Below are 11,941 nucleotides of genomic sequence, written 5' to 3'. Positions count from 1 at the left end.
GGGAAGGTCTTTTCTGCAAGGGCAGCCTCCTGGGATCCCTTTAGGACTTCCTGAATTTCTAGTCTAAAACCACATTCAAGGACGCATCAGGCCGCGCACCGCTCAAGTCAGGGTATCAGGGTATCCGGTCAAAACGCAGGAGGGGAGAACGTCGTGGGGACTTTGGGGGACTCTGAAGGTGCCAGGACACAGGGCGACACAGGGCGAAACCTGCTCCTTGTAGGTGGGCTTGGGGCGGGCGCTTTCCCGCGGCCTCCCCGGTGCTTGCCCACGCGCCGTCCGCGCACCGCGGAAGTGGAAGAGCCGTCCGGGGGGGGGGGGGGGCGCAGGGGGTCGGACCCCCCCCAGCTCGCACGGTCCCTAGAGCGAGGGCCCTTCCCGGGAGCCCCGCCCCGCCCCGCCCCCTGCTCGGCGCGGCCCGGGCTCCCGCGGGGGGGCGGGGGCGGGGGCGGGGGCGGCGACACCCCGGGGTCCTGCGGGGCGGCCGCGGCCCGAGCATGCGCCTCCCGCCCTGCGCTGTGCCGGGGCCGGGCCGGGCCGGGCCGCCGCCGCGTCGGGACTGGCCGGGGCTCGGGGGACGGCGGGGCGGGGGCGGGGGCGGGGGCGGGGGCGGGGGCGGGGGCGGCGGCGAGGAGGGCGGGGGGCGGGGGCGGAGGAAGCGTCCGCAGCCCGAGCCTCGCGGCCCCGCGGTCCCCGGGAGGAGCGTCCCGGCCCGAGGAGCCCCCGCCGCCGCCCGACCGTGAGTGGCCGCGCCCCCGCCCCCGGGCCCAAGGGCAGCGCCCCCGGGAGGGGGGAGGCGGGGGGTGCCCTGGGAGGGGGGAGGCGGGGGGTGCCCCGGGAGGGGGGAGGGGGGAGGCTGGGGGTGCCCCGGGAGGGGGGCGGCGGGGGGTGCCCCGGGAGGGGGGCGGCGGGGAGGTGCACCGGGACCGGGGCGGGAGGGGGGTGCCCAGGGAGGGGGGAGGCGGGGAGGTGCCCCGGGAGGGGGGCGGCGGGGGGTGTCCCGGGAGGGGGCGGCGGGGAGGTGCACCGGGACCGGGGCGGGAGGGGGGTGCCCCGGGAGGGGGGCGGCGGGGGGTGCACCCCGGGAGAGGAGCGGCAGGAGGGGGGGCGGCGGGGTGCCGGGAGGGGGAGGCGGGGAGGGGCGGTGGCGGGGGGTGCCCGGAGGGTCGGCGGGGGGCGCCCCGGGAGGGGGGCGCGCTGGGCTTTGTGCTGCTCGGGCGGGGAGCGCGGGTCGCGGCGGCGGCGGGGCCGGGGGAGGGGACAGCAGAGGCGACCCGGCGTGTGCACCGCAGCAGCGGCCCGGCCCCTGCGCCCGCCCCCTGCGCCCGCCCCGCCCCGCCCCTCCCCTCCCCTCCCCGCCCCTCCCCGCCCCGCCCCTCCCCGCCCGCCGCGGGCTGACCCATCCCTGCGGCCGCGGCGCCCCCCCAGACCAGCCCCAGGGCCGGGCGGGATCCCGGCTCAGCGGGCCGCGGGCTTTCACACTCCGGCTGCGGGTGCGGGTGCGGGTGCGGGTGCGGGTGCGGGTGCGGGTGCGGCCGGTGCTGACACCCCCGGGTGCTGTCCCGCGGCGTCCGTGGCGTCCCCGGGTCGGGGGGCCGCGGCGTCGGGACCCCCGGGGCCGAGCTGTCGGTGGAGCCGCCGCGGGAGCGGGAGGGGGGCGGGAGCGGGGAGGGCTGCGCGCCGCCTGCCCCGGAGCGGGAGCGGGAGCGGGAGCGGGAGCCTCCGCCGCCGCCGCGTCCTCCCCGGCAGGTGCTGGGCGCAGCCGTCCCGGAGCCCGGGGCTGGTGGTGCTGGGGCCCGCGGGAGGACGGCGGAGGGGGCGGGACGGTCAGGCCGCTGCTCGCTGCCCCGCAGGTGGCTGCCCCGTGGCCCGCGGGGCTAGGATGTGGTGAGAGGATGGATGCGGCTTCCCCCGGCCCGGGCTCACGATGGCCAGAGAAGACTCGGTGAAGTGCCTGCGCTGCCTTCTCTACGCCCTCAACCTGCTCTTCTGGGTGAGTCGGGGGCTCCGCTGCGCGACAGGTGGGCTCGGCCGGCCCGGGCTTCCCGCAGGTGCACCTGGCGCCCGGGGCCCGGCTGCGGAGCGCCGCACCCTCTGTTCTTCGCAGGAGTAAGTTTTGACCTTAAAATGCCTTTGACCTGGCTCCAGCGCTATTTGCAACTAGGAAGAGAAAAAAGGAAGAAAGAGAAAGGAAAGAAAGAAAGAAGAAGGAAGGAAGGAAAAAGAAAGGAGAGAAAGAAAGAAAAGAGAGAAAGAAAGAAAAGAAAGAAAGAAAAAGAGGAAGGGAGGGAGAGAAGGAAGGAAAAAAGAAAAGAAAGAAAGAAAGGAAGAAAAAAGAAAGAGAAAGAAGGAAGGAAGAAAGAGAAAGAAAGGAGAGGGAGGGGAAAAAAGGAAGGAAGGAAAAAAACAGAAAGAAAAAAGAAGGAAAAAAGAAAGAGAGAAAGAAAGAAAAGAAAAAGAAAAAGAAAAAAGAAAGAAAGAAAGAAAGAAAGAAAGAGAAAGACCTCTACGCCTGCATGCTGCTGGCAGTAAAATTAGACTTGAAGTGAATCTAGGGATATAAATAAATGCACGTGCTTGTGCTTGTAGATAAGAAAGTCGTGACAGACGACTCAGGGAACTGCTTGCTTTCAGGAATCCCAGATAACTGTCCACGCGGAGAATTGCTTCCTCACCTGGCACTAGCCTGTGACACCCGGTGGGGGCAGGCAGTCTTACTGTGTTGTTGTAGGAGTTCACACACAGGTAATCCTATCAAAAGACTGGGGTACGCTTTTCTGGGAGATTCCATACAGCCTGAAAAGGTGGTTTTCATGTAACTATTTCTAAGTTGGCAAAGTTTTAAGGAATTTTGTGTGTGCTGTTGGAAAATCCCATAACCATTTAAGGAAATAAAATACGTAAAATTTAACAAGCTCATGGAAATCTTTATGCCGTATGAGCTAGTGACTTTCTATGCTTTGCACCCAGGCATAAATTTTCATTAAGTGTTATTTAATAATCACATTATTGTGCATAAAACTTACGAGGAAAATATAAAAATTTAAACTTGGTTGCTTGGAGAAGCTGACGTGCTTACACAGATAGTTTTTCTTGCCAGTTTTGTATTCTATTGATAATTATATTCCAACATTTTCAGCTGGAAATTTTAATGTGCGATTTATTTATCTGGCTGACTCGATGGCATTTGCCAGCCCCTTTTCATAAGGCTCGTAGATGTGGTCTCTAGAGGATGACATTTTGGTTTGAATTAGTCCCTATGGGTGGCTCCATTTTAAAATGACAAATTAAGCCTTACTTCAGCGAGTCATCCAGAAGATGTCTAAACTGGCAGCATTTTTCTCTGTATATGAAAATGAAAAAGCCTCACTGAGTTAAACGGACCACTTGGAACTGTAAAATCACTAATTGATCTTATTGCAATTCTTAATTCTAAATACGCACATTTTTCAAGGCGTCCTTCAATCACCTGCTTAGCCACAAACAGGTGGCTAACAAACATAATTGTTTGTAAAAACAAACAGACCCTAACAAAATTGTTGTTAAGATCTTGAACTGTTTAAAAAACTGTAATAATACCACTTCTATTTACTCGTTTTCCATTTTTCTACTTTATGCTTTTGAATTATAGAATCATCACATGTTTATAACTAAAAGGGGATTTAAAGATGACCTGATTGAACTTCCTTACTTTGTGAATGAGAAACACAAAAAAAGAGAAAAAGAGAAAAAGAAAAAAGAAAGAAAGAAAGAAACCAAACCTACCAAGTGTAGGTTGGTGACTGGCCAGCGGTCAAATGGCCCAATAATGGCGACAGTATCAGTAGCCCCCACTCAGTTTTCTTGTTCCTGCATAAGGCCTTTACTTGGATGATTACGGAGTTCTCAGTCTTGGAATTACTAGGATTTTTGGTGTAGCTGTCCACAGAATAGCAATTTGAATTTTCCTAATAATCTGTATTATGGGGGAAGACACCAGTCATTTAAAAAAAATGATATTGCTCTTCTGAGTAATGAATTGGCTTAAAAAAAAAAAAACTTATTCCTTAAATTCCTCCAGGGCTTGTTCTGTCCCTAAAGAATATAAAATGTTGTGTCTTGGCTGTTATCCTGTAATTTAACTTTCTCACGTTCTGTGGGCACGTTCTGATATATTTATTTATTGAGATCCCTCCTCCCTTCCTCCAGCCCTTTTCCACTAGCTTCCCCTCCAACAAAATAATCCATGTGAACTGCCTGGTATGGATCCTTCTCTGTTTTTCTTTATGTCACACAAATATGTGTTTACTCCTACCTGTCCACATACACCCACTCACGCACCTTTCTATGTACATATGTACATTCGCAATTTTTTTTTTGTTGTTAAATTTTGGTTTCCTCGTTTAGTCGCAGGAGTAGGGGTGCTCCCTGGGAGACACCTGATAGGGACAATAACAAAACAGCGCGTCCTCACCTAGTTCTTGCATTGGCCTGGCACATTCGGTGCTTCAGTCTGTGAAATGGGGATGAACGTCCTCCTGGCTTAGAGTTGCTGTGAGGATCGGCGTCAGTATCTGCAGGGGCCTGTGCAGTTGCTCGTAGCCGCGTCTATGTGGCGGGAGTAACGGTGGAGAGAAGCATTTGCGGTCATTACCGTCTTCCCACGGTCGCGATGCTCAAGCAGATGCTCGGGGTGGATTGCTCGGTCCAGGGAACCGCTGCGGTCGTCCTCGCAGCCAGCGTTATCGTTGTGATTAATACCGTTACTGCTACTAGATTTCTTTGACCCAGAAATCCTGTCTTGGGCATCTAGGCCCTAGAAAGAAGACACGCCAACACCCCCCATTATATGCACACAAATATTTGTTGCCGTCTTGCGGGTGTTACGGCACTTTTTAATTTGGGTCAGTTGGAAAGGCTCGACGTGTCATTTCACTGCTGCTGTGCTTCTGTTTCCTCCCCTCCCAGTTGAGCTTGAGCATAATTTTCTTTAGACCGGGAGATGTTTCTTATGTATTATTTCATTTTATAATTCATATTCATGAACTATTTCATATTTGCCATAGAGGCTTGCCTTGTTGTTTGTCCGTTGACTTCATTGATGCTGTTGCTATACAAGAAACAGATTTTCATATGCTGTTTTTATTAGAATTTTTCTTTTTTTTAAATTATTGTTTTTAAGATTTTATTTATTTATTCATGAAAGACACAGAGAGAGAGAGAGGCAGAGACCCAGGCAGAGGGAGAAGCAGGCTCCATGCAGGGAGCCCGATATGGGACTCGAACCCGGGACTCCAGGATCATGCCCTGGCCGAAGGCAGACGCTAAACCACTGAGCCACCCAGGGATCCCAGTATTAGAATTTTTCTGTAGGATTTTAGCTCTTCTCTCATAGTCTTCTGTTCTTTCGAAGCACCCGCCTTTCTTGTTTTCGTTAGCGTTTCTTTTCCGCTATGGGCTGTGAGCTTATTTTATATAATTAAAAATATCTGCTGGGATTTTTGTTGGAATTGTATGAAATGTATATCCAGCTTTGGAAGAATTGGCATTATTCTTTTGGTGGTAAAACAGTGTTTGCAGATGCTATATTTCCTTGCTGAGTCAGACATAGTTTGGAGCCTTGTGCCAGGCACATTCCTGGGCTTTCTTACACCCGCTCGTCTAATTCTCCTAACAGCTCCGGAAAACTGTTTGTTTGTTGGGTAACGAGAGGTTACTCGGAGAAGTGCAGTAACTTGCTATAACCTGCTAGGAAGTGGCAGGACAGGGACTCAAAGTCCAGATTTTTTTTTCCTCCCACGTTTTCGTAGGAGTCGCACTGCGGGCCAGGTGGGTGTGCGGTGGAGAAGCGGGCCCCCTTCCCCCGGTGCGTCCGTCCGTCCGTCCGCAGGGAGGGCCTCGCTGTCCACCCCCTCACCCCCAGCCCCTGGAGTGCTGCTTCTCAGACGAGTCACCTGGCAGATCCTCGTTCAGTACCTTGGGGGCGTGGGGCCTGGAAATCTGCTTTTCTAAAAAAGCCCGTCCGTGACGTCGTTGGTCCAGGGCCCAGGCTGCCGTCCTTGCTTTTAGTTCTCCCTGGAATTCGGCGCAGCGCGAGCCGGCGTAGCAGGTAAGCCCCACTTCTTAACTCAGACTTCGCCTTCTGAGCCTGGAGAGGGATGGGCCTCGCCTCTTGTTTTGCAAGACTGGGCAACCTGCCCTCGTGACCTCGGGGGTCAAAAGCTATAGCCTTTTACTCTTCACTTGGCATTTTGAACAGTTTTTTTCCCCTATGCATTTGTACTGTATGTACTGGTACTGTATCAGTACCATCTCCCGTTCTCTACCCAAAAGGATTTTAGGGAAAAGAAAACTAAATCTTAACTGGATACCTATACATTTTTGTTTGGCTGTTCTGAGAGTTGAAAATCGAACAAAGTGGGTTTTTTTTTTTCTTGAGTATATTTTAAAATATGAGGCATAGACCTACGAGGAAACGATCAGATCACAAATGTACTGCTTTTTCTCCCTTGCCATGGATCCAGCCCTCTTGATTTGCCATCTGTTGAGTGGCTCTTCCATGTTTTGAAGAAGCATCATCCCAGTACAGCTATCCTGGAGTTAGCACGCAGATACTGAACCTTGTAGGTTTGTCATGAGTGTTGTGGGTTTGTAATGGGAGAAGTCACTTGGGACATGGTGCACGTGAGTGTACTGCCCAGAGAACTCTTTTGAAGCCATGATTCACATTCTGCCCGCAAAGAAGCAAGGAAGGAGTTATTTTTACTTCGAATTTATCCCACTTTTACCATTTAAATGGCATATTATTTAAGTAAATGAAAGCTTTCCTCCATTTTAAAGACAACTTCTGTGGCTTTATGATATGAACGCTTGTCATTCGTAGATGGTAATTTTCTGCTATTACAAATATGGATAAATATGGTTGTTTCTGGGAGTTCCTGAGGTTGATGAACACCTGACGTTTATCAAATGTTTGTTTATTGTTTTTAAAGATCTAATATCCCACCGTTAATTTTCAAGTCCTATTACCCTCCAGCAGGTAAGAGCCATTGCTTTCACCTACCATTGCTAACAAGAATAGCGATAGAGACACACTCCTCTAATGAGCTAGGGAAAGAAACGTAGAAAAGAAAACCTAAGAAGTGGGCAGGGAATCTAGTTCACTTTTGGGATCAATGCAGGACAAATGAAACAGCAGAAGGTCAATGTTCCATTTCTTTTTCCTTGGCCATATTAGTGAACCTTAGCTGTTTGACTCGTGGCACACCCTAAAGAGATTCATGGCAAGTGGACATTTGTATTCACTTTTATATAGTCTTATAAAGATACAATTTTTTAAATTGAAGCCCCTCACTTTATACTCTGAAGGTCACTGAAGTTTGCTTTATTATTTTTTTAATTTTTTTAAAAGATTTTATTTATTTATTCATGAGAGACACAGAGAGAGAGACAGGGACACAGGCAGAGGGAGAAGCAGGCTCCATGCAGGGAGCCCGATGTGGGACTCGGTCCCAGGATCTGGGATCACGCCCTAAGCCAAAGGCAGACGCTCAACCACTGAGCCACCCAGGCATCCCTGAAGTTTGCTTTAATTCTAAGGCGTAGAGGAGAGCCTTCCAACAAATGTTAGTGCTTTTTTCCTAAGATCTATTATTTTTTTTTAAGATTTACTTATTTTATTGAGAGAGAGAGCATGTGCACGTGAGCACAAGTGGGAGGGGCAGAGGGAGAGGGAGAGAGACTCCCAAGCAGACTCCACACTGAGCATGGAGCCCACCTCGGAGCTCAATCCCATGACCCTGAGATCACAACCTGAGCCGAAACCGAGAATCAGATGCTCAACCAACTGCACCCCCACCCCGGGTGCCCCAAATGTTCATGCTTTTTAAAAAGAAACTTTAAAGAAACTTTAGTCTCAGAGATAAAGCTGATAGGTGTTTTTTTTTTTAAAAAAGATTTTATTTATTTATTCAGAGACACAGAGATTGAGAGAGAGGCAGACACACAGGCAGAGGGAGAAGCAGGCTGCGTGCAGGGAGCCCGACGTGGGACTCGATCCCGGGACTCCAGGATCACACCCTAGGCCGAAGGCGGCGCTAAACCGCTGCGCCACCGGGGCTGCCCTGGTTTTTTTTATACGACGTGGCCCCAGCTGAGCAAAGGTAGGCCTCACAGGGTCCATCAGAACTGCCCTTTGGAGAAGGGCACCAGGGGTGCTTTGGGGCACATCCTTGCTACAGGCCCGAGCGTTTCTGACGCTGAGCTGCCAGCCTCCACATAATTAAGATTTATTTTTATATTTCAAAAATCACAATTCTAATCCTTTTTTTTTTTAAGACAAAAAGGAATTTTAAGAGTACCTAGTCCAATTCTCCGTTTTCAGGAGGAGCAGAGGTTGCAGAAGTTTGGATTACTTGCCCGATTACCTGGAGAGAGAGAACCGTAACTACGCTCCCCATCTCTCTTCTGCATTCTGCTCTTTGCTGCTAGATTTGACATAAAAAGGAAAGTTCGAGTAGGTATTTTTAAACATCTGTCAGCCTTGAATATAAATTATTGGTGTCACTGTTACCTTATGTGAGACTGTATATTATGGATGGCAGACAGTTGAAGGACTTAAAAGTCTGTTTTGTGACTTTGCTCTTCCTCTTTGGCGGAAACTGTAGGCATACGTTTCAAAGTAGTTTAGGGACTGTGCACACACAAAGAACCCTGATTTAGAAAACAACTTGATTCAATCCTTGTTTTTACATAATTAGATTTGAGCAAAACCAGATTATGTCTCCCATGCAGCAGATTTCATACGTGTGAATATTTGTCGAGAGCTAGCATATTCTGAATGTTTTGCAAGACAGAATGTGGCAAACGTCCTGCTAAGTAGTACGTGAAGTATATTTCTCTACTATTTGCGTTACTTTCTAAACATTTTCTTGAACCACAAGCAATATTTTGCAATACTGCAGAAAATGTAAGGAGTCACATGCCTAGTTGCCTATGATAATCACAGCGTTCCTAGTAGTTTAATCATGACGAGTGACAGCTAAAGAATTATTTTATTTTAATCTGGAAAATCAGTAGAAAATGGCATTATGGGGATCCCTGGGTGGCGCAGCGGTTTGGCGCCTGCCTTTGGCCCAGGGCGCGATCCTGGAGACCCGGGATCGGATCCCACGTCGGGCTCCCGGTGAATGGAGCCTGCTTCTCCCTCTGCCTGTGTCTCTGCCCCCCCCCCTCTCTGTGACTATCATATATAAATAACAATTAAAAAAAACATTTAAAAAAAAAAGAAAGAAAATGGCATTATGAGTAAGGAGTCCTGAATGGCTTGCATGATTTGTGCTTCTAGATTTAATAGCATCAGGGCTGGCACCGAAGCGACCTCATCTCCTTTTAGCGGAGTTTCTTGCTTCGCGTGCACTCTGTGTGTTGTTGCTGCTCCGATTTTCTCGACCCCGGTGAGGAGCATCACTCCTCGAGAATGAAACTGTTCCCAGACATTTAATGCAGCTGGAAATAATGTCATAATGAAAACCAGCTTAGTCTGAGAGTCGCTTGTGCGCCGTTAGATGAAGCTTTGTGGTGACGTGTGTATTTTGATGGACGTCCTGGGCATGGCTACGATGCTTGGGCTACGATGCTTGATGCAAGAGCACGGCAGAGTCAAGTAGGAGTCTGTGGTTTACAGGACACTTGAGAACACTTGAAGCAGCTCTGACCCGATATCTAAATCTTTGATCTTGTGACTCAGCCGGCATCTCTCCCCTGGAAACCTTCCAGGGGTACAAAGCTTAGCGGTCCCTCCAGCGGCTCCTGAGTTTGCCAGCCTTCCCCGCGAGCCACCCGGCAAGTTGCGACCGGTTCCCTTGGAAGCACTGATCCTCCGGGTCACCGCCGACTCGCTGCTGGGCCTCTCGGCGGCCGCGGGCCTGCTGCTCCTCCCGTCGGGGTTCGCGGGGTGCGCGGGCGGGCGGTGAGAACACAGAGCAGGGCGCCAGTCGTCCAGGGCCCAGGCTGCGGGGCAGGAGGGGTTGGGGGGGGCCTGGCGCCCCAGGCCTTGGAGCTGGTCGCGGGGTGGGGGGAGGCCGCGGGCCCAGAGCCCCAGAGGCCTGGGGTCTACGCGGGCCCGTCGGGGAGGCGCGAGCAGCTCTTGGTCCTGGGTACGGCCCGTGTGCGGGGACAGGCTGGAGACGGCTGCCAGGTGACCGAGGACGGCCCGGGGCCCTGCAGGAGAGCGTGGGGGCAGGAGGGCTCCCCGGAGCCGCCGCAGCTCCCCCGGGGCTCCCCGCGCGGCGGGAGGGAGCCTGACGGGAGCCGGGCCACGGCTCTGGAGACACTGGCGTCGCCTGGCAGCGGAGGGGCCCACGCGTCTGCAGCGGCGGGACGGGGAGGACACGGCCTGGGGTGATGAGGGCCCGGGCAGAGGCTCGGCCGCCCGCCAGGTCCAGCTCCTGCGGCCCAGGCGGGAGGCAGTGGCAGGGACTCGCGGGCCGGAGAGGGCTGGAGGGGGCAAGGAGCGGGCCTCGGGGGCCCAGCGTGAGGCCAGGCCAGGCGGCGGGCGGCGTGGCAGGGCTCGGGCAGGAGGCGGCCCGCAGCCAGGCCTGGCTCTCCGGGTCCTCGGGCCGCGGGGTGAGCGCCCGCCCGCCGGCATCCCGGGCCCTGCTGCGCCCTCTGACTGCGCCGCCCTTGCCCGGGTGCTCCTTCCCCGCTGACCTTGACGACGGCCCCTCCGGCCCCACCGCCTTGACAGAGGTCCCTCTGACCCCGTGGAACGGGTCCGGCACACAGAGGGGTCCTTGGAGCAGAGCAGCCTGACGCAGCCCCAGCACTTGCTGCGGTTTGCACTCACACATCCACACCTTCGACGGTGGCCTCCGCGTGTCCCCTGGTCGCGTCCACGGCAGAATCGAGACAGGGCCTGGCGCGGCCTCTGCACCCCACGAGGCACCCGGCCTCACAGCCGTCGACCACTGTATATTTTTTGAATGAAAGAATTATTTCAAAACCATGCACTTAGGGCAGCCCGGGTGGCTCCGCGGTTTAGCGCCACATGGGCCCAGGTCGTGACCCCGGAGTCCCAGGATCGAGTCCCGCGTCGGGCTCCCTGCATGGAGCCTGTTTCTCCCTCTGCCCGGGTCTCTGCCTCTCTCTGTCTCTCTCTGTGTCTCTCATGAATAAATAAATAAAATTAAAAAAAAAAACCCGATGCACTTAGCCATTCTGCACTATTGGAAAGGAAATGTCTTGCAATCGTGCATTTTTTGTCATAGACGGAAGAACAGCGCGTGACGACCACTGATAGTCTGCTATACCGAAGTGAGGCATCTGACGGCTTACTGGTACCCTGTCTCAGAGCCATGGTATTGAAAACTGGCTAAGACAGCCTATAAGAAATTAGAGACGGAGAAACCAAGATCAGTTATTACAACTTCAAAGAATGATAAGGAAAGGAGAGACTCATTTATAATTGCCCAAGAATTTGAGGTAATGAGATACAATGTCACGTTAATAGACTTCCCTGAACCCCGTGGAGCGTACAGGTACTTGAAGGTCCACGTACAGCCCAGGCGAGGGAGAGCGGGCGTAGGCTCAGATCTAACCAGGTGGTCCTGGGTCCCCTGCCAGCCCTGTGTGCTCTAATAGGTTCTGTTATTATTCAGGTGTGAGGAAGCCAACAGATGAGATGACTGCCGTCGAAGGGATGGTTTATTATACTCACGGATCACGAGACAGAGAGAGAGAGAGAGAGAGCGTGAGCATCATCACGAGGCCCAGGAGGGGAAGCCCTGGGGTCGGTGGCGAGGCAGGGAGGGAGAGGGCGGGCGCACACTCGTAGCGTGGCCGCTGCATCAGCAAGAACAGGTGAGACAAGTAAGGAGGCTCGGATCGGCTGGTTTCAACGCCCTCAGCAGCCTCTGGAGTCCAGGGCTGTCCCTGGTTGTCTGGCACCCGGAGCTTGGGGGGG

The 11,941-nt window shown here is 53.5% G+C and overlaps 1 protein-coding gene across 6 annotated transcripts in view; it reads left to right on the top strand.

The window, feature by feature from the left end:
• Nucleotides 1–11,941, top strand: part of TSPAN12 (tetraspanin 12) — a 64,591-nt gene continuing 52,650 nt past the window's right edge. For 2 of the 6 annotated variants that reach the window (XM_072764901.1, XM_072764898.1), the window contains exons 1-2: nt 532–739; nt 1,854–1,993. In XM_072764901.1, coding sequence (XP_072621002.1) covers nt 1,928–1,993 — 66 coding nt within the window. In that variant the 5' untranslated portion in view covers nt 532–739; nt 1,854–1,927. Of the gene's footprint in view, nt 220–531; nt 740–1,348; nt 1,494–1,853; nt 1,994–6,014; nt 8,142–8,362; nt 8,495–11,941 lie in introns of those variants that run through there. The other 4 variants (XM_072764899.1, XM_072764897.1, XM_072764902.1 and 1 more) reach the window with 4 other exon arrangements.

The sequence above is a fragment of the Vulpes vulpes genome, chromosome 7, assembly GCF_048418805.1.
Source record: "Vulpes vulpes isolate BD-2025 chromosome 7, VulVul3, whole genome shotgun sequence".
NCBI classification, from domain to species: domain Eukaryota; kingdom Metazoa; phylum Chordata; class Mammalia; order Carnivora; family Canidae; genus Vulpes; species Vulpes vulpes.
The sequence above is the reverse complement of the archived record's forward strand: the minus strand, read 5'-3'. Positions and strand labels throughout refer to the sequence as shown.